We start from the raw sequence: 22840 nt of genomic DNA, 5'->3' as shown, positions 1-22840 counted from the left end.
AAGAGCTGAAGTTGGTGACCTACAGACCTCAGCTCTTGGAGGTCCAGGGTCTCTGTCACAGACCTATTCAAAACAAGTCATGTACGCCTGATAAACAGGCACAATGATTCAGAATTACACAACCTTTTAGCTAATCAATCCATCTGCTTGTCGGATGCAAACAAAAGACTTCTCTGTGTCCTACATAACTGCCTTTTTGTAAGACAAGTGAACCATTGGTTCCGGGAATATGTAATATACAAGTAATGCACAAGGGGCCTACACACTGTGCAAGGGCCCGTGGTGGTATGAAGAAACCTTGTGGCTGAATTCCTAGAAAGGAACATTTCTGATGGGTTACTCAGATTGCCCTGCCTCCTGTTTTGGAACTACACAGCATGGAGAACTGTAAAAAGCTGTCTGCCATCACTGGAGTCTAAAGCTACTCACCAGCTCAGAAAGAACAAACACGGGCAGCTCCTCAGCATCACTGAACTTTCAGAAGGATGAACTCTGTTGCCATAGAACTCCATCCCTCTCCACGTAACAGAAGATACGAAAGCAAACAATAGCTCAACAATTTTTAAACACCTATCCCAGGCCACAGGAGACAGATATCAACCATCCTTGTTGTTTTTTAACTCTGTGTTTTTATTATACAGGGACAGCGATTATTCCCTGACGATCTGTAAGATACTGCAATACCAAGCTGAGTGCAATTTCTGTGGGCAAAAGAGGACACACCCCTTCCAAACAAAGTCAGCCACATCTTACTCTTGTTATGCTACTAAAAAGCTGAGGAAGGAAATAAAATGAAAACCTCAATAAAGCATTGATATATACTACATAACACAACTGTAATTCATATACAAATGGCATCATACAACATGCTCGTCATAAAACCCTAAGCACTGAACCAATGTAACTTTCCTATAATCACATCTCAAAAAGCTATTATCTGTATTTTAGAACAGTGGTGAATGCTACAGAAAATTATTTCAGAACTTGTATTAGCATATGCCAAATAAAATACAGCTGATACTTCTGAATACACATTCTCTGGTGTTCCTTTTTCAACTTAACTCTACATGGTTTTATCTGGAAGAATTGTGGAAAACAAACCCTGATATTTATGCAACTGTAGTTTGAACAAGGAGCTTAAATAGGATTCCTGCATTTATGGATAGACTGAAAACCACTTATTTTTAGCTAGCCTGGAGAAACATCAGTATCACAACCATAGCAGCAACTCAGCACCTTCAGAAATCCATGTGGCTGGTGCACAAGCAAAGTAACAGCCCACTATAATCACTAGTGCAGTTTTAAACATCTTTATTTAAGCAAAAGTCAAAATAAATATTCATAGCTAACCAAAGTACCGCAGCATTTTCTGAAGCAAAGATATATAAGTGACTGGAGTGCCACCTGCTGGCTTAAGCACAAAAACAATTCAAGTTGTGCATACTGCCTCAAAAACTTCTGGCTGAAGGAATTCACCTTCTGCCTGGTTTTGCTTTAACAAGTAATCAGAAGGTTCATTCCCAACATTCACAGAATGTTGTAAGTACAAAAGTAATTAAATACAAGACATCAGTAAGACTTGCTTATCTGGCCTGTAATTCAAGGAGCAGTCTTGGAACCAAAGTACTTCAGAGCATATTCTTGCAACATCCTTCTACCCTAAAAACATTCCTTTCTAGTAATGCATAAAGTGAACTGTGTGCATTTCTTATCTAGGAAATGACAGATCCGAACTAAACAAGACTTAAAATTTAGAAAAGGCAGAATTACAAACAGAACAGACAACCACAGCCTATTTTATATCTGCTGCAAGATTCAAATCACAATGTGCTTGAGAAAATATGGGTAAGTAAGAATCCACTTTGAGTTCAAAGTTCATTTGCATATTATTAACACTGCAGGGGTAAAAAAAATGTTGATTCCTGTTTAATTTCACACAGTGTGTACAAATGTAAATCATTAAGTCAGATACTCATTTAATACAGCTACCAAAGCTGTTTCTGCCATTCACATGTTGCACCCACCACAGTTATAATATATCCACGCTTTTCTTACACTCATAGGAGTAAAAACAATTTACCAGCAGCACTGGTTCCAGATCTTGCTATTTGCCCCATACTTAGAATATGGTGGAAGTGTGAGGGCACAAAACCAAGGAGATAGCAAACTGCCTCAGAACTGCACTTCTGTACAGCACCATACAGAACCATGGAGTCCTCTGGACTTCTAAATGTGCCTCCCAACATTGCAGCTCTCTATGAGATTTCATGCTGGTATATGCCCACACTGAACTGTACTGAACTTCTCTGCATAGTCTAAGAAGTCACTGCTAGATAACTGTTCTAATGTCACTGTAGAAGAACTCTGCACACCACTTCTACATATCGATTTGAAGTCAATTAGGATCACAGTCCTGGTCTTCCAGAGTATGTATCTCAATAATATAACGTTTAACACAATTGAACAAAACTCATTCACGTCGATGTCCCAGAAAATTCTTTTTCAAGTTATTAAGACACTTATTGCACGTGTTTCTCACAGCAGCAACAGCTTCCAGGCAGAGCAACGTCTCTTCCCAAAATTCCCATAACTGCTTATCCTAAAGCAGCAACAGTTCATGATGGATTCATCAGCACTTTACCAGTTCCTTGTTTGTCAAAGGTTCTGCAATGACTTCATCACGCATGAACTGTTCCTAGAGACAGTAAGTAGAGTTTTAGTTGGCTTTTATTTTTTTTTTTTATCTCCTCTTCCTCAGAAAAACATCAAATAATCGTTTTGTTTTCTAGTAGTCTGGGTGTAAGCAGCACAAAATCTTCCCCACAAAGATCAGAGAATGGATTAGGTTGGAAAGGACCTTAATGCATATATCCAGCACTCTGCCATGGCTAGGGTTGCCAACCACTAGAACAAGCTTCCCAGGGCACCATCCAACCCATCCATGTCACCTTCACAGATGGGGCATCCACAGCTTCCCTGGGCACCTGTGCTACAGCCTCATCACCCCATGAATAACAAGTTTTTCCTTGACAGCTAACCTAGATCTCTCTTCTTTTATTTTAAAGCTATTCCCCTTCATTCTATCACTATCAGACTGTCTTTTTTTTTTATATACGATTCCTTTAGCGATTTGAAGACCACAATAAGGCTTCCTCACAGCTTCTTCTTCTACAGACTGAGCAGGCCCAGGTCCCTCATCCTCTCATCATAGGCGTGGTGCTCCAGCACTCTGACCATCCTCACAGCCCTTCTCTAGGCTTACACAGCCCCACACCCTTTGTGTGCTGGGAACGTGGGCAGAGCACTGCAGATAAAAGCTTCAGCACGCCTAACAAAAGCTAACAAAAGCTGTTTGGCCAGGTGACCTTAGCTGGGGGCACGGAGGCCCTTGTGCCTGCGTTTTACCCCACAACAACACAAAGCCGAGACATTCTAGCTCAGGCACAGTAGGAGATGCCGTGGACCAGAAGAACGACTGGGACAGGACACAGCATTATAAAAGAAGATGCCACCGGCTGCCCCCAGCCGCGCGTGAGAGGCTTTCAGAAGCCGTCAGTGCGCCTTTCTCAGGATACAAGCCCAACCTCGGCTCGCAGATGACGCACCTGGTCGTAGATGACGCGCAGGATGAGGGAGCAGCTGGGGCAGGTGGCCACATCCTCTCCGTTCTCCAGCTCCTCCTGCAACAGCCCACGGGACACAGTCACGCACCGTGCGGCCCACGTACCCGCGGCCTAACGCCCCCCCCACCCCCCACGGCCCGCCGCCGTTACCCGCGTGATGAGGAAGCGGTCCCCGCAGGGGCACGGGTAGCTGTACGTCTCCGTCTCCTCATCGTACTCGAAGTCTTCGATCTCCACCTCATCGTGGAACACCGCCATGACGCCGCCACGGAGCGGGAACGCACCGGAAGAGGACGGGAATTGCACCGGAAAGGGGCGGGCAGCATACGCATCATGCGCAACAACTACGGGCGCTTTCCGTCACGTGACGCGGCGCCGGTAGGGACTGCGGTGCCGGGGTCGCGGCCGGAGGGGATGGGGCAGTCCTCGTTGGCCCCGGGTGCTGGGGGGCAGGGGGGAACCCTTCGTGGTGACGATCTGAGGGGTGTGGGTGTAAGAACCCCTGGTTTGTACAACAGAGTCCTGTGCTGCTCCGTTGAGCGTCCTCGCTGCCCCCTCGTTGCGTTCTGGAGTAGCGTGGTATCCAGGGCAGAGCAGGTTCACTGAAAGTCCCTCTCCTCCTTCAGATGCGGAGAGGAAAGAAGAGGCCGCAGTGGTAGACGTCATGCAGCATTAATCCAAGGCCGCTGGCTCAGAGGGTAAGCAGAGGGAGCTCTTCTTGGGAAGAGGTGTGAAAGAAACACTCATTTCACTCTGCAGAGCAATGGAAGAAAGGGAAAGTTTGTAGTGGATATTGAACGGGGTATTTTTATATGGTTTGGGTAGGAAGAAGACAAAAAAAGAATATTCATCAGAAGGGGAGCCTGGAGTGCTGCACTCAGAGGACAGGGAACTGCAGAGGAGCTGGGTGAGCAGGCAAGGTGAGGAGACAGCAGGTGGAGGACAGGCTGTTCCCATCTGAAAGCCACAACTCACAGCTGTGCATGGCAGAGCAGAACCTGGGCTCATGGAAGAAGACTCCAGACTGCATTAGTTGCAGCATACTGATTTCAGGATTGGAAAGTGATTGATGATACTGTAATACAGACCTAGGAGGTGACCTCACTGGGAAAGCTGCTGGGCGAGAGTTAATAACTTAGGGCAGTATCACTTTCTTTTAAAGAGTAAAACAGCACATTTATTTCTTGAAATGCTAGCCATCAAACTGGTGCTAGCTTTAAAGGGCTGTCAGGCCTAGGAGCAGAATTACACTAAACCAAGTACATAAAATAAACAGTCATGTATCTTTGTGTTGGATCTCACTACTTCTCTCTCTCTACTGTCAGTACTTGGCTTCTGAAGCAAAGCATTTTACTTCATGCAATTCATTTTGTCGTTGTGATGATTTAGTTAAAGTCACAGCTATTGAAATAAGCTGCTTATGTAAAGTTGTCCTCCTCCATGCTTTTTGTTGTTTTTTTAATTTTAAATTGGTTTAAGCTTGGAAGTATAAACTAGGAGATATAAGTGGACATAAGCAAAATACATTATCTGAAAGACTCTGGATTATAAAGCATTCTCACAAATCTGAGCAACCCAATGATTTTTGAGCATACTGGCTTTTCAGGCTGACTGCTGATGTTGATAGATGTGATTGCTTCATCACATTTCTTCATTACAATTTGTCTTGCTAACTGTAATGCTATAATGGGATGGAAAGAACCATGATAATATCAGGGTGACAGAATCTTTGGCCGCAGCAAATAAGAGCAAGTTCAAATGCAGCAGACACACAAACAAGAGAAAAAGAGCTGCTTACCTTCAAAAGGCCTCAGATAAGCAGGGACCTCCAGAGGGATCTCCTTATCTCCACTGCCAGCCCTTAAATGAGGTCTGGGAAGGGGTGGCTCCTGGCTTCACCCCTTCAGGTCACTCAGGTGCACTGCATACACCTGAGCTCCCCTGGGTTGGCCCTGCCTTCCCACCAGGTGCTCAATCACTGGTTCAGGTCACGACTGAGCATTTCTGCTACATTACTGTACTGTAAGGACAGTAATCACTTTGTTATCATACCTTCTATCCATTTACATGAAGGAAATACTAAGTTATTTTGTTTAAATAGAGAATAGTTTGTACGTGCTGTTGCAAAAACTTCTTGAAGTAATTTCACCCACTGTTAGCAGAAGATTAGTGAATAATTTTGCTTTGAAAAGTGGCAAGCTGCTGTATAATTAAATGCTAGTAAGCTATTATGAATTATGGACAGGAAGTATTTTTTTGTGCTTGAAAGTAGACATTTTCAGTGCTTACAGTAAATGTATTCAATTTCTGAGCAGCCTAATTTATGAAAGCTCTGCTTCCCATTTATGAAGATTACAAACAGAACAAATTACTGAGTGACCAGCCAATGCAGCTGTTGTGAAAGCCTCAAGAGTATAGGCCTGATTAGTAAAGCAAGCTGGATCATTGCCATCTAAAAGGGTTCAAAATGAAAAAAACAATTTGAAAATAAATTATATGCTTTAAAAGAATGCAGGAGAAGAGATTTAAATGAAAGTTAATGATTAAGAATGCTTTGTAGAAGCAAGGGACTGCTTTTTAGAACTAGTGTGATAGGTGAGGATCACGTGGTAGGAAATTATGCTGATCCATTTTAGGAAAAACAAAGGCAGATTTACAAGCAGTAGGAAATACCTTTTCCTAAACTTTATAAATGAAGGATAATCTTGAGTTGTGAAATTTTTTTGTAGGTTGCTTTGAAAGTAATGCCTCCCTTTGCATGTGTGTGTGGATGAGACCAAGGTGTGTGGTGTGGTGGTTGACATGCCCAAGGGATGTCATCCAGAGAGATTTAGACAGGCTTAAGCAGGGGGCCCACACAAGCCTTATGAGGTTCAAGAAATCCAAGTGCAAGGTCTTGCACCTGGGTCATGGCAATCCCCACCTCCACTATCAGTACAAGCTGGGGCATGTAAGGATAAAGTAAAGCCCTGCCAAAAAGGACCTGGGCATACTGATTAATGGCAGCTGGACATGTGCTAGAAATGTGCCCTCTAGCCCATAAAGCCAACCATAACCTGGGCTGCATCAAAGGAAGTGTGGGCAGCAGGGAGAGGGAGGTGATCCTGCTCCTCTGCTCTGCGCTGGTGAGACCTCACCTGGAATGGTGTCCAGATGTGGAGTCCTCAGTACAGGAGAGATGTGGACTTGTTGGAACTTGTCCGGAGGAGGATCTCAAAAATGATCCATGAACTGGAACATCTCTCCTGTGAGGATGAACTGATAGAGCTGGAGCTGTTTGGCCTGGAGAAGAGAAGAAGGCTCTGTGAAAATTAAAAGAGCAGCCTTTTAATATCTAAAATGGGCAATAAGGAGACAGACTCTTTAGCAGGACCTGCTGTGATAGGACAAAGGGAAATTGTTTCAAACTAAAGGAGAGGAGATTTAGGTTGGGTAAAGGATAAGGAAGAATTTTTTTATGATAAGGGTGGTGGAGCACTGGAACAGTTTGCTTGGAGAGGTGGTAGGAGCCCCATCCCTGGAGACATTCAAGGTCAGGCTGGATGGGGCTCCGGCTAACCTCATCTGGCTATAGGCATTGCTGTTCATGGCAGGGGATTGTGTCTAGATGACCTTTACGCATAGAATCGTAGGATCACTGGCATTCGAAAAGATCTCCAAGACCATCCAGTCCAACCGTCCATCTACCGACAATATTTCCCTACTAAACCATGTCCCTCAGTACATCTAAGTTATTTCTTGAACACCTCCAGAAATGGTGACTCAACCACCTCCCCTGGCAGCCTATTCCAGTGCCTAACCACTCTTTTAGAGAAGCTGTTTCTCCTTATGTCCAACCTGAATGTCCCCTGGTACAACTCAAAGCCATTCCCTCTATTCCTCACTCCTAGATTGTGGCTGACCCCCTCCTCGCTACAAGCTCTTTTCAGGCAATTGTAGAGAATAAGGTCTCCCCTGAGCCTCCTCCAGACTAAACAATCCTGGTTCCCTCAGCCAGTCCCCTTAAGACTTGTGCTCCAGCCTCCTCATCAGCTTAATTGCCCTTAATTGATGTGCTTCAGGGCCTCAGTGTCCTTCTTGTAGTGAGGAGTCCAAAACTGAACACAACACTTGAGGTGTGGCCTCACCAGAGCTGAGTACAGAGGTATGATCGCTTCCCTGCTCCTGCTGGCTACACTATTTCTGAAGGCCAGGATTCCATTGGCCTTCTGGTCTACCTGGGCACACTCATGGCTCACGTTCAGCCAAGCATCAGCCAACACCTCCAGGTCTGTTTCTTCCAGCTGCTCTGCCCCAGGCCTGTAGCGTTGCCTGGGTTTGTTGTGCCCAAAGAGCAGGGCCTAGCACTCATTCATGTTCAACTTCATCCCATTGGCCTCAGCCCAGTGATCCAGCCTGTCCAGATCCCTCTGTAAGTCCTTCCTACCCCCAGGCAGATCAGCATTTCCTCACAACTTAGTATCATCTGCAAACTTACTGAAGGTACACTCAATCCCCTTGTCCAGATCATCAATAAAGATATTAAACAGGACAGACCCCGATAATGTCCCCTAGGAACACCACTCATGACCGGTCACCAGCTGGATTTAACTCCTCACCACCAATCTCTGGACCCAGCTTAGCCAGTTCTTTACCCAGCAAAGAGTGTACCTGTCCAAGCGGAGGATGCCAGCTTCTGTATCAAAGGCTGCTGGATGTAGATCACTCGATCATAGAAGATCAGGTCAATCAGGCAAGACCTGCCTTTCATGAACGCATGCTCGTTGGGCCTGATCCCCTGGTTGTCCCTCACATGCCATGTGATCTCCATCTAGAACATATGTTCCATAACCTTTCCTTGCACCGAGGTCAGGCTGACAGGCCTGTAGTTCTCCAGATGCTCCTTACGACCCTTCTTGTAGATGGGAGTCATGTTGGCAAGTCTCCGGTCCTCTGGGACACCTCTGGTTGACCAGGAACACTGATAAGATTGTGGAAAGCAGATCCCTAGGGTGAATCCCATCTGGTCTCGGGGACTTGTGACAGTCCAGATGGAAGGGACCTCAAACAATTCTATTAATTTTCATGCAAATGATAACAAATACAAAAAGTGCAATAACACTGTTTGATAGAGCAAACTATCTTAAGTTTGCTGATGGTACATTCTGTCACAGTAAGGTTAATGAATATTCTCAGTATCAAACCCAGGGTATTTTTGGTTTCTAACCAGCAGTCTTGTTGAGTTGTATATGAGAACAAGTCGTGTGTAATATAAATATCAAATCAAATAGCGTGTAATATATTTAATGAATATTTATGTGGATTTTTCAGGAGCTGGTGATTCTAAAAGACGGCCCAGTTATCATGGCTCACGTTACCACGTACATGGGTTGTACTATTCCTCACTTACTGAGAAGTGCTAGCAGACTCTGTCCTGCTCATTCTGCGCTGGTGGTGTTGAGACACTCTGCTTCTTGTTACTGTACTGTGAATGGGTAGGTTATCTATCTACAAACACCTTTTTTTTTGAAGAGAATGTCATGATAACACTTCAAAATAACAAATGACAAACTATTACAGACGTGTAAATACTTTGTAATCATCAGATTATATTTCTGCGTATAACTGATTTAGAACTGTGCCATCTGGAGCATACACTGGATCACACTGACAAATTATTGGATTCATAGACATTCATAGCAGCAAGGTACCGTAGCACAGCTGTCAGAATGACACTTCGTTTGCTTCTTGTTGCAGCACAATACAATCAAAAAGGAAAATGGATCACCTAGAGAGAACAGCAAGTAATTTTCGCCAGGAGGTTAGTGTCCTGTTCTTTAGGATATTAATAAGTTTTCTTTTTGGCAAAGAAACTGGATAATTGTATTTGACTCAGAGGCTTCATTTTCTCTTCAGATGGAGTCTCTTTCACTTTCCCCCCCCCTCATTTTTGTATTTGATACTGTTGTAAAATTGGTGGGTTTTGTGGTCAATGCAGGAATTTAGCGAGGTATAAAAACTATTGTGATTCTGTGTACTTCATGTTGGATGAGAAATTGAACAGAATTCTGGTCATGTGGACTCTGATACGCAAACAGAGTCTTTTTCAGAGAATTAGGGCACTTTTTGACTGAAAAAATACATCTTTAATTCCCAGAACATTGGGCAGTGGTGCCTAGTTTTTCTCCCTTCTTTATATAACTTTTCTCAGTTTTAAAGAGTTGATCAAGACAGGCCAATCCTGCCTTTGTCACAGAGCAGGATGAACAGTATGCACCTCACACTTTGCAACATTTATGGTCATGTATATTATAACATCTATGGAAGAGCTTTTGCACCTCTGGCATAGGCTGTGGGTGGATGGGACGAACATAGGTTCATTGTGGCTGTTGGCAAAGCTGCTTTAGAAACCATTTGTCTCAGAGCTGTGCTACAGCAGCTCATGTCCATTACCAGCACTTTCTTGGGTATGAGTCAGCAGCTTTTCATGTAGGTCTGACCGATGCCAAATTAACTCCGTACCTGGCCAGAGTGACTCTGTAACAACAGGTGTAGATGATGATTTTTGCTTCTGACATGGGCAAAAGTCTTGCAGTTTTGCAACCATATATTCATCTTCCTTTTTTTCCTGCTCAGAACAGATAAATGGTGTTGGGAGCTCTGAGATGGTACTGGCAACCGCTAAGGTCTGAGGTCTGAAGGAAGCTGTATGGGTTAGGCGTACTGGGTTCAGTGGATGTCAGGGGAAAGTTCTTCACAGAGAGAGTGATGAGGTGCTGGCCCAGGCTGCTAAGAGGCTACGGATGCTCCATCCCTGGAGATGTTCAGGACCAGGTTGGATGGGGCCCTGGGCAGCCTAGTCTAGTGCCAGATCTGGAGGCTGGTGGCCCTGTGTGTGGGTGGTTGGAACTTGATCCTCGGCGTCCCTTCCAACCCAAGCCATTCTCTGATTCTGTGATTCATTTCTGTGAGAAATTCTCCATATGTCAGAGAATTATATTGTTTCTTTCTTTCTTTCTTTTTTTTTAATGCTTGATTTATGCTTTGTTACTTTTTCCCCGACCACTTTAAAATCAGTTTATTTTAAATCCTCTGCTTGGTTTTAAATTCCGTGTAATCAGCAGTTGGCTTCTCCTAGTCTGTATTGCCTTATTTGGCCATTGCAATCCTTTAGAAAGATGAAAGAAGGTCTGTTTTGCATTAGTGTGCATGCCACACTATCACCTGTTGAAGACTGGTAATGTGAAGGACAAGAGCAAGAAAAAGTGCCTGACACCTTCTTGAAATAGAAGGTCCCAGGTAGCATCCTCCTGTCTCACTGCAGTTTTGCTCACAATGTTCCAAAAATACTGGCTGAAGGTCTTTGATCACCCTGACTAGTTTACCATTTGTAGTATACTGATTAAAGATTACATTTCCAGTACTCTATCAGATGTATTGGGCAAAGAACAAATTAGGGAATGCTCAGAAGAGTAGAGAAGGGAAGGAAGAAGATCCAAGCTCAACGTCGATTTCCTGCACTTAAAGTTTCTCCAAGAAAACAACCATTTAAGTAATTAATCTGACATTTGTCTTGTTAACATAGAAAGATTGCTTTTCCCTTTTAATAGAGTCTGCTAAAGTGGAAAGGAAGCGTTTGCTACTTTATTTTAAATTGGCAAATGTCCTGCTGTTTTGTGGGACAGTTGATGTGTTCAGATGCTGCTTTATGAAGAAATTAATTTCCTGCCACGTGTTTTAAATTAAAACATAGTTTCTTAGGTTTCTTTTCTATTTTTTTAATCTATTTGATCTTACACAAATGAGAAGTGGTGAACTTGTGGCGAGTTACTTGTATTTCCTAATGTGGTAAATGGCATTCACACTTCTAATAGAGTGTGTATATTGGTCTGTTTAGAAAATATGCACAACATTACTTTTTTTGTAGAAGTAAAAACATAATAATTATCATCCCTGCTCCATCCCTCGTCATTTTTAACTTATCATCCGTCGTATTGATGGGCATCAAAGAGTTTAAACCTAAGTGGGAAACTCCTCCCCAAGCTGCAAGATCTGCTTTTCATTTCCTTCCTCCCACCCTTCCTTCCTCCCTCCCTTCTACAGCCACTCCTATCTCGTTGCCAAACAAAACTCTTAATGTGAACTAAAAACGAACACTTGTGTCACAGTTTCCTGTGCTCACAGAGCACGTATGGGGTCAAACAGGTACGTGTGCAAATCAGCAACACAAGGCATTCAGCTACCTGGAGCTAGATACAAATCCACAGTTCTCCCAGTGACTTAGTAGCAGCTGAGCTTTTGCAAGTTTCCTCTGTCAATTTTCACATCAGAGACTTGTTGTTGTTGCTAGAAAGATAAAGGAGCATTTCCTTTGTGGAAATGTGAAGAGAATGTGATGTAACCATCAGTCGCTTCTCTTTACCATTACATTCTCTTCAGCTGAAATAAGTTTATATACAATCTTAGATAAGTTCTGACAGAAGTGACAATCATGGTGGTCTGTGAGTATAAAACTGCACCTCCATTCACTAACTGATCTATTCTTGTTCCTCTACAACAACAAAAAAAAGCTGGTGCTTTAGGTAGTGAAATGCTGCAGGTAACGTGAAGTGCCAGGTATCTCACTTACAGGTTCTGGAGTGCTTTTGCTGCAAAAGCTGTTCACATCATGAAGGGACTTTATTTTTCTTTTGGTAGGTAATTTCACAAGCCAAAGTGTGTGGAATCACCAATGAATCAGAGACAGTCAAAAGACTACGTTTGGCCATCACAAATAAGGATTTTACTTTCAAAGCTGGACAATGGTAAGATCTTATATATAAATGTATCTTTTATATCTTATACATAAGACATATAAAGGGAAAAACACTAGCAGAAGTGCACTGTCAAGAAAGCGTTAACAGCCTCTGATAATTGGGCATTGAAAAATGGTAGTAATTTGTATAATAGGATGTTGTGATAGGACAAGGGGAAATGGATTCAAACTAAAAAAGAGGAGATTTAGATTGGATATAAGGAAGAAGGTTTTTTTGTTACAGTGAGGGTGGTGAGGCACTGAACAGGTTGCCCAGAGAGGTGGTTGATGCCCCGTCCCTGGAGAGAATCAAGGTCATGCTGGATGGAGCCCTGAGCACTTGATCAGGCTGTAGGTGTCCCTGTTTATGGGAGTGGAGTTGGACTAGATGACCTCTAAGGGTACCTTCCGACTCAAACAGTTCTATGACTCTAAGATGTTTTATTATTCATGGCTCAGTGGAGGTGCTGGTATATGGCTAATTATGCTAAATAACAGCACTTCATTAAATATTCTAATACTAATTTCTAAAGAGCAAAAGTATTTTTCTTTGATTATATATGTCACAAGACTTCAATAGTACTTCAGGATAGAATACAGTAGAATATTTCAGTTGGAATGGGCCTACAAATATCAGCAAGTCCAACTGCCTTTGAAGTACACTGCACTTTATTCTTCAAGTTCTCTACAGTTTTACCCTGGAATTTTCATCTCTGAGAGGAAGGGCCTGTTAGGCTAGATTTGTATAGAAATACAGATATGCGAACTTGAAAATGAATGGAGTCTAATTATTAAGCCTCTGAGGTATTAGCTGATTGCTTAAGCAGACATACAGCTTTTATTTTCCTACAGTGATTTTCATGTTTGTCTTCTTACAAAAAACGCTCCCACTCCACTTTTTGCTCCCCTTCGAAGATTAATTAAAAAGTATGAGTAGTTGCACTGGTCATTTAAAAGATTCTTAAACTTCTGCTTGGCTTAGTCCATCTGAAAGCAGTTTTACTGGAATCCAACTACAGTTGTGAGGATATTAACAGCATGTGTTGCTCTTACAGTGTTAATATGCTGGCTTTTAAATTTAGAACCAGAACACAAGATGTTGATTGCAATAATTTGTGTTTGTGGAGTAATTTGCTGCAGTTTTTGCACATGTGCAGTGACTCATTAAATCCTTGCTTGCCCGTACTCAGAAAGTTCATTTACCCTCCAAAAATGCTTTAGCAATTATCATGCTGAAAACTGAAAGCTTTAATTATAATTACTCTATTTCATTTTCTTTTTCTTCTAAAGTGTTTAATGCTATTGTAGGGGGTACAACAACTTCTCTACAGCTATAAGCCATGGTCACATTTTTTTTGATGAGTGGTACAAAATCCCCTGCCACAATTTCCTGAGTAGAAAAGGCTAATTTGTTAGAATTTACTATAGCGAGATGTTACAGCCAAAGACTGTCACTGATGTGTATACACATACATATGAAAGTGTTTTGGTTAGACAGTTCTTCAGAATCAAAAGTGGATTTGTTTTGGTGGCATGCTGGTAGATGTTGGCCTTTATCTGACTTTAAAAATGAAGACTCGTTGCTGTTATCTGATTCAGTTTCCTAAAACAAGCACTGAGGCTTTCACAATGGCTTTCTCATCTTCAGCAACTGCTAATAATTATTCTTTTCTTAAATACTTGGCTTAGGTGGCCCTTAAAAGGAAGAAAATGAAAAGCAACCCTAAGATCTTCACTGTTCTACCTCTTCTCATGCCTTTTCTTCTTGTGAAGTTATATAACGTGTTTGCTTTTTCCCTGTGATTCTTTGTACTTAAGCTGTCACATACTGCATTCCATCCGAGGCCTTACCCTCTTTGCACACAGCTGAGACGAGCTATCAGAAACACAAACTAGTCAGCAAGTGACAGTATGCTATGCACTGAAATCTCTCATCATAATATCATTGGGAAAGCAGTGCTAACATAAAAATACAGTAGGCATGACGAATTTCACGCTTACATGTCCAATGAAACGTAACTTGAATGTGAGCTGGTGCTCTACAGCATAAATACAGTTTTTTATTCTTTTCATTGGTCTAAAGTGTGAGGTAATTTTCCACCAGAGGGCGGTAGAGAGCTGCAGGAGCTTCTTGAGTCTTTGCTACAGTAACTGCTGCTACATAGGAGCCATCCTTTCACGTCTTTGATTCTTACTGCCAGCGATGCTGAGCCTCATCAGAGGGGCTGTGGAGGCTGAGGACAGCGAGAAAAGTGAAATGCCAGATTTTTCAGATCTGTCGGTCTTAGGTGTTTTGCCTTTGCATTTGCGAAGAACTGTCAATTACACTTCTACAAGCCATCAAGTTTATTAGCACAGACACCTGTATCGCCACAGCATTGTGCACTATGTGCTTCAAGAGAAAGTGATTCTCCTTTGAAGGGCAAAGCTTTGTAGGGAGCAAGCAGGAAGGATGTTTTTTTCTTCAAGTAGTAAGCCATTCAAGTGCTTCTCTCCTCCCTCAATCTTTTGTGGCCTCCATGCAGAATACAGCTTTGGTGCTTAAAGAAGATATCTGTGCAATAGAGGCCAGCTACTTCATGTTACGTTCTCATTTAACTAACTCTGAGCCAGCTTAACTGCATCTCGCATTGAGTAATTGTTACAGAGTACTTGGCATTGCTTACCAGTGCAGTCGTTCCTTAAGAGGAGCAGCACAACTGGTTTTAAACATTTCTTTTCAAATACACTGATTTTGTTATCTGTTGTAGAAAATTGATCTATTTAAATGTTTTGGTAACACTGAGGAGTTTAAATGTTAGGTTATGTACTAATTTCAAACTTTTCCTCTTATTTAGGGGTGTCAAAGCCTTATTTTCATGAAAATTAATTACAGTGAACATGTAGTAATGACTTGCCTTTCATACTCTCCAGTTGCTGGGATTGCAGGAAGTTGCCATGAGTTCTTACAGTCCATTTCTAAAAACGAGTGCATCATTTTCCTTTGCTTAAAAGAAATCACAGTAATTTCTTCCCATTTACCACCAACTGGAAAAAGATGTCTGCCACCAGAGGGCAATGCAGTGCAATAAGTAAAGCAGTTCTGCTTATTCTAGTAGCAACTTTTCCTAAGGAATTTTTTATCCTTTTTTTTTTCCATTAGATATTTCATCCGAAACTGTTAATTCAAAAATATACTCCCTAAAAGTTAGTTTTCCAGAAAAGGGGAAGGTGAGGATCCTGGCTTCAGCCGTTCCAGTCACTCAGCTGCACTGCATGCACCTGAGCTCCCCTGGGTTGGCCCTGCCTTCCCACCAGCTGCTCAAGCACTGGGTCCAGCCACGACCCTGCATTTCCACTACACAAAAGAGTGGGATTTAAGCCACTGTTAGGCCACGTGATGTTTTTACTGCATAAATGATTTACTTAAACACAATTCTAATCTGCTGCAAGACATTGCATCTAATGCTTGAGGCAAGATGGTTTAAAAACCTGACAGTACAATGATGATGATGGTATTTCTAGATGACAGGAAATCAAAGAAAACAGTGTTACTCAAGATTAGATCTATTCTTTGGAAAAGTTATGTTCTGGGCATGAAGATGCTTTTGTACAGGATGGGTAACTGAAATAAAGCCAGCAATCTTTACTATTCCATGTCTCAATTTTCGTTTCTGTCCAATTTTTAGGGTTGATTTTTTTATTCCTGGCATATCTGTAATTGGGGGATTCTCGATGTGTTCAAGCCCCGGTCTGTTGGAAAGAGAAGGAGTGTTAGAGCTTGCAGTGAAGTACACGGATCATCCTCCTGCTCGCTGGATTCACACTGAGGTACACCAGATACACTCCTGATTGTGCAATTTGGCATTTTTTCATTTTTGGGGGGTAGCAGTGTTTGTCTGCTTTTTGTATTGATTACGGAGCTCCTCTTGACTTGTTGCATCATTTTTAAACATTTCAATCTTGAAATAGGATACAGTAATTTAATTATTGTCATCTTCTGTCTCAACTTGTGCATGGTGGGGCCTTGTGACACTGCAATCTATGCGTAAGGCTTCTCATACCTTTGGAACTGAGTGCACTGAAATCCACAATTTCTATAGTGTTCTTATAAATTTCTGATATTTTTTAATGATGACATAATCTAAGACTTGAATTTTTGCTGTGTTAGAAGTAAGGTCTGACACCTTGGCCTCTTGCAGTGTTCTATTCATCTGGTGAGGCCATTCAGTTAGTCAGAAGAGTACCACCCACCTGAGAGTATTTCATCGATGAACTTTCCTGTCAGCTTCTGTTCTTTTCACATCCTGTTCACTGTGATCCGCGCATTTACTGCTTCCTGTCTGGCATTCGTATCACTTAAATGTGGCTGTGGGATTTAAGTTGACAGATTCTTTCAGGTTTACAAGAATTGACAATATCTGAAGTGGTGCTAATCTAATACTTGCCACGAAGCCATCCACACTATTTCAGGGTTATATGGAGTTACCTCCACTGGGACTTAAACACTGTGCAGGAAGTGTAGCGGGCGTGCCAGCAGAAACAGACAATACTTAAAAGGCAGTGCCCTGCCTTCTGGTGATGCTCTTCAGAGAGAAGGAGTGCCTAACTTCATAATTCCCAGTCTCTGGAGGCTGCCTTATGAATTTTGATGTCACATTCATTTTGCCATTGATGAACTTTCTGTTTGAATTTATGGGAAAATCTTTAGTTAAAAAGTGAGCTAGTTCAAACATAATGCTGTAGGAAGACCTGCCAGGCGTGTATTGACTATTCTATCTAATAAGAACTGTATCCTGTTTTCTGAGAGAAGAATTAAAACCTGTCGACCTAGAATTTAAGCACATCGTTTGTATGGTGGGAAAAAAAAATCTCAGTTGTTTAAAGGTTACTTAAAAAGGAAATTGGTGTCTCAGAGTAAAAGATGCCCTGAGAACAGTACAGATTTACTTACTGTAACTTATTTTCAGAGGTATTTTTATTTACTGTGTGGAATGTGCACTTCATTTATCTAAGGCATTTTAGATTAGGCAAAAATGAGATTGTTTTGGTCTAAAACTGCTTATTTCCACTAAAGATACCGTATCCTATGTCCTCCCTCTGCAGCACGAATCTGGAACACTTCTGGATTTGTGTTTGTTTCCAACAGTGAAATCTGGTGAGAAATTTTACATTGTAAATGAAGAAATTGGTTTCAGGTTATAAATGCTGATTGCCTTACACAATAGCTGAGTGGTTATACTTCTATGCAGTAATCAGGAAAGACAAGGAGCTTTGTTCTCAGTGGTTGTGCTGGCCACTGTAGGAACCCCTTGATTCTGTGCAGTACCTGCTGAGGGGGCCTCCTTCCTTATCAGCTGTCTTGTGTCCAGACCTTTGCTTACTATACAGCTGTCAATAATGGAAATCCTTTTGTTTCAGTTACTGTTTTTCTCCATTTTTCCCCACCTTCTTTTGTTTATCCACCCTGTATATGGTCTGAAAAGAGCTGTGTTTCCTGCTCCTGTTGATTTTATTAACTTACAGCGATGTGGGAGAACTCACCTGGCTCCTCTGTACTACATTTTCACCCTTCGACAAGCAGTGCTTGGTTACCAAGAGGACAGTGACCCAAATGTTTTACTCACTGTAGTTTAGTTTTCCGTATATCCACCCCCAATAAAAAAACAAATAAAAATAAAACCAAACCCACCACACTTTGGCAAGTCTCTTCTAAGAACTGCTTTTGCCTGTTCCAGGAGAGAGGGAGGTTTTTCACTCTATTTTTCTTCTGCAGTTCTCAAGCTGCAAATGCAGAAGTGGCTCTGCAAGCAATACTCATGTGGGTACTTGCTTCACTTCTGGGTGGTTTCTAATTTTTTTTTTTGAATGGGATGGAAAACTCCTGAGTCTGTGCAACTCACTCTGACTTCCACGTCCTCACAGGGCCTTCTCTGACATGAGTCTGTGCTTGCATAAAATTGTGATCTCGCGTGTTAACCTTGGGTTTTCACATCAAATACTGCTGTTGGAAAACATGAATCATTCCTCTTTCAGCTCTAACGGGGGTGGGCGGGGGAGGCACCATCCTGCCTTATCAGAAGACTGAAACTTCTCAAAGTAGCAACAGATCTCTAGAGACACTGTAACAGATGACTTCAGATAACTGCATTTATTTTACAGTCCCTCAGTTTTCCCTCACTGGTCAGAAAGAATAAAAACTCACAGTTCAGCACATCTTGTGACTTTATGATGCAGGAAGACTATTTGGGACATGCTTTGAGTTTTGAAATTAAGTATCTTCTTTTCCATCCTAGTGTACTCTTGGCTCAGAAGTGGCTCTGCGAGTGGGAGGTGATTTCTTCTTTGATCCTCAGCCTGGTGACACCCCTGTAAAGCTAGTACTAATAGCAGGGGGAGTTGGAATTAACCCCTTGTTTTCTATACTGCTGCATGTAGCACATCTTCATGGATACCAAGAGAGTAAAGGAAACGGATACAAAATGGGAACAGTGAAGCTGTACTACAGTGCAAAAAATACAAATGAACTCTTATTTAAGGTAAATAGTGACCAATAATAATAATCTTCAGCAATTAGTAGGTGTATCATTTTGTTGCCCCCTCTGCGTAAGACGTGGTTCAGACAGGTGAAAGTCACTTCCTGCCTCAAATCCCATCTGCATTTTCTTACTTAAGCCAGTGTACAAATTTTGGGTGTTGTTGGACATACTTGTTCACACTGATTTCACTGGTAAGCTGACTAGCCCTGCATGGCTGCATTTTCCTGTAATCTCATAAGAGCATCATGGTATACCAGAGATCATATATACAGGACTTCATAAGCATTTACTTAGCAGTTTGAGATCACTTAGCACACATTCAGCCATTAAGGGCCACTGATTACATTTTAGGCTCACACGAGCACAGCCTCTGTAAAGAAGCATCCCTAACAATGTAGGCTTCTCTGAAGAAATGAAAGCTTTTAAGATTGAGGTGAAAGTGGATGATTATTCCAGAAATGGTATAAAGGATCCATTACTAGTTTTGCACAGAGGATTGAGGAAATAGGATTGCTGGGCTTTATGCTGTGGGGAGACTGACGCACATAGATCACCATGAGGAACTCCTAGGTTTTTGCTGATGTTTTGGAGGACATACTCCCTGAAGCAGCAGCCTAAGAGCAGTGCTGTCCTTTGGCCCTGCCAGCCTCACACTCAGCCTGGTACTCATTTGGCATGTGCTCTGGTTTCACAGGTATATGCACTGCTTTGAAAGTCTTGTTCTCTGAAATAGGAGAAGCATCCAATCTCAAGATTACAATTACAAAGACTAGCCTGTTAACTTTACCACTTCAAGATGCCATTTAGCTCATTTCATGTGGACTGAACGTTGTCCTTTATTGTGGCTGGGACAGTGGGATAGGTGTTTTCCCTTCCGTCTGTACTGCTCAATGTTTGCTTCAGTTTGTACAGCAGCTTGCTAGCCCACAGAGATCCCACTGAGCTGTTCACATTCTCTTTCATTCAGTTAAAGAGAGCCTGTTTCTTGCTCTAGGATACTGGAAGACATTACATGGTGGTTTACGTCCCATGAATCATACCTGCCGCTTTCTGTCCTTGTCTCTGGGTCACAGAGTGGTAGGTTACAGGCAGGTGCTGAGAATGACTGCAGCATTATTTCAGCATGTTAAGGCTTGCCTTAAACTGCTTCAGTTCACTCTCTGGGTAGGTCTTGGGACCTAGGGTTCAACAGGACATGGCTTGTTTCAAAAGTGCTATCAAATTGGACATGGTTCCACACAAGGGAGACAGTTTACCGTCCCATTTGGACCTGTGAAAGCAGGCCAGCATTAGTGGTACTTATAACGGAACAGCACAGAGCAGTGCTGCCTGATCTGCCGTTCATTATTCCCCATCTTTATAGGGAATCACAAACAGGTTTGTCTAGTGAATAAAATCTATTTGAATTTTTTTGCTAAGTAATCCATAGCAGTCTGTTCAATGCAGTAACTAGTCAGTAAGCAACACAGCAAAGTGAGCTAATTTACCTATTCACAGAATAGAAATTACTTCTCCAGCATCCATTCCAGCAGTGAAAACCCCAATTAGTACAGAATCCAGACAGTAAACAAGTCTTCATTTCACAGTACCTACAGCATCTGACTGACAGGGGTATTTTTTGGTTGGTTTTTTGTTTTGTTTTTAATTATGATTTGAGCTGATGCCACTGCGTCTGTGGTGGTAACTATCAGAGTTGTGAATCACACCATAGTTGGTTTTACTTGGAGAAGAAGAAAGGATCTGGTATTCTTACAAGGTAAAGGAGCTGGGACTCCATAAGTTTGTAAGAAATGGTAAACATACATTACATGTTTCTGTTGTTTGTTTTTTTTTCCAAATGGAAATGAAAGGAAGAAAAGACAAAGTTGTATAGGAGAAAAACAGGGAAGGACATAAATAACTTATTCTTGGATCCAAATCTTACCAATTACAACGTATTGTAAACCAGGAGGAAAGCACTAACAACAGAGCTAGTAGCATATTCAGATTCCAGGTATAGAAATTCAGCATACTTGTGCAGATCAGCCCTTTGAAGTCAAACCCACAGAGTACTCAGTGCTGAAATGCAAAAGTCTTGGTACTTACTCATGATCACTGGCGTTCTGGGACAGTATGCAAACATCTGCTTTGATTTAATGGCTTGTGGTATAAGAAAGTATGTTTAACATTACAGAAAAATATTCTGGGTTTGATGAATGCATTTCCTGGAAAGATCACATGTCGTTTCCACGTTACCCAGCAGAGTTCAAAGATCTGTGAAGAACTTCAGCCCCACGTCACAGGTACGCACAGTGGCGCTGTGCTGAGATCACTTCTCAAGTGCTACGTTTGGTTACCTCCTTGGGGAGCAAGTTTAATACAAGTAGTTCTAGTGTACGTTTACCTACGTAACATAGTACTCCTAAAGATTCAAAATGAGATGTGAGCCAAACATGAATAATTTCAGCGTATGCATTATGCTTCGGAGAAAAGTTATACTTCTGCAGTTTTTGTTTTCCCTTCTACTGCAGTGCTTCTGTTAACTTGAAACACCATACTGGCATTTCCCACTGAAATCTTATTCCAGCAACTAGTATTTACTTTGCTAAAGACTGATGAAGGATAAGATGACTGTTTGCAAGAGGCACTTCATCATGTTTCCATTTCCGTTGTATTTGTCTTAGTTGTATTGAGATAATTATCTGTTTTTTCATCTGAATTTGGGATTTTTAGTCATGTAAGCCACATTCAGTGACTAATACCCTGTGCATTCCAACTGGAAGTAGGGATCTAAAGCCCCAGGAAAACAAATTGTTCCGTAGGCCTCAAAACTTACCTGTTACCCTTAACCAGGCCTGACGTTTTTAAGAAATGAGTGCTTGCAGTACCCCTCACTGGTCATTCTTTTTGAAATTAAACAAGTAAATATTTCTGTACTCATTTTTCTACTTTTTTTTTTTCCAGAGGGAAGAATATCTGAAAAGGATCTACAAAAACACGTATCTAAGGACACTTTGTGGTACATCTGTGGTCCTCCCCCAATGATAGAATCTATATCCAAACTGCTGTACAACTCTGGTGTTCCAAGGAACTGTGTTTTCTTTGAGAAGTGGTGGTAATGAGCAGAAAATAAATTGGTTTTGGTGTATTTTGATGAGATAAAATGTACAGAAGATGGACTTGAAATTACTTGGAAGATTTTATTTCATAGATTAAGCTGTCCTCAATCATGACAGTGTTCTTTTAATTTAATGGCAATACGACTGTAATACAGTGCTGCTGCTTTTGAAAAGAAAAGTGATTTTATATTAAAGCCATCAGCTGTCCTGGTTTGTGGATGGTTTGTCTACTTCTTCATATTTTCTTCCATATTGTTTGGAAAAAAGGCTCTCAAAGCCTCACTCTTTGAAGATGTGACTATGCTTTGGAGTACCAAACCAACGTTTTATTCCCCCAGTCTGCAGAAAAGCTCATCTTAGAAACATTGAGAATAATTGAAAAGAAAAGCACGATGAGAGAATTTGTTAATCATTAAAATAGTTCAGATCCTTGAGTGGTAGATTCCCCATGTGTACTGGAGACCTCAAGAAAGGAACATCTAAATTACTAAAAATACTGATTAACATTATATTATTATAAATATGCCCTCTTCTTTCTTAGTGGCTTTTTTCCTTGAGTTAAATGGCAGTCCTCCTACAGGTAACGCAGCAGCTTTCCTCCCTTCAGCATCCTTCCACTTTGCTTTTAGCTCACGCTGAGCCTTGCCACTCCAAACCTTCTCCTATCAGTCTCAGTGATGTTTCACAGCCTGTCGGACACTGCTGCCACATCTGCATTCACCTCACCTACAGACACAGTGAGGCAGACGACCTAGGCATCTCCTGGCTCCAGCTTTGAGTGCAGATTAAGAACAGGATGTGAGTGTGTGGCAGCTGTTGCAGAAGTTG

General features: G+C 41.8%; 2 protein-coding genes across 2 annotated transcripts; one reads left to right on the top strand and one right to left on the bottom strand.

Moving 5' to 3' along the window:
* Nucleotides 1–1778: 1778 nt before the first annotated feature.
* DPH3 (diphthamide biosynthesis 3) lies at nt 1779–3930 on the bottom strand. Its single transcript, XM_065752964.1, has 3 exons — nt 3774–3930; nt 3606–3680; nt 1779–2695 (listed from the first exon to the last, which is right to left on the bottom strand). Exons 1-3 carry the CDS (start codon nt 3879–3881, stop codon nt 2630–2632), a joined length of 249 nt encoding a protein of 82 aa, XP_065609036.1. The 5' UTR covers nt 3882–3930; the 3' UTR covers nt 1779–2629.
* Nucleotides 3931–3978: 48 nt separating this feature from the next.
* Nucleotides 3979–22220, top strand: OXNAD1 (oxidoreductase NAD binding domain containing 1). Its single transcript, XM_065751710.1, has 9 exons — nt 3979–4001; nt 4250–4321; nt 8934–9097; nt 9360–9423; nt 12300–12406; nt 16065–16206; nt 18672–18914; nt 21088–21196; nt 21858–22220. Exons 3-9 carry the CDS (start codon nt 8967–8969, stop codon nt 22010–22012), a joined length of 951 nt encoding a protein of 316 aa, XP_065607782.1. The 5' UTR covers nt 3979–4001; nt 4250–4321; nt 8934–8966; the 3' UTR covers nt 22013–22220.
* The last annotated feature ends 620 nt before the right edge of the window (nt 22221–22840 follow it).

This window comes from Cyrtonyx montezumae, unplaced genomic scaffold, assembly GCF_038088225.1.
Source record: "Cyrtonyx montezumae isolate F1298 unplaced genomic scaffold, pur_monq_1.0 scaffold_8, whole genome shotgun sequence".
In the NCBI taxonomy this organism is placed as follows: domain Eukaryota; kingdom Metazoa; phylum Chordata; class Aves; order Galliformes; family Odontophoridae; genus Cyrtonyx; species Cyrtonyx montezumae.
This window is presented reverse-complemented; position numbering and strand designations above follow the sequence as displayed.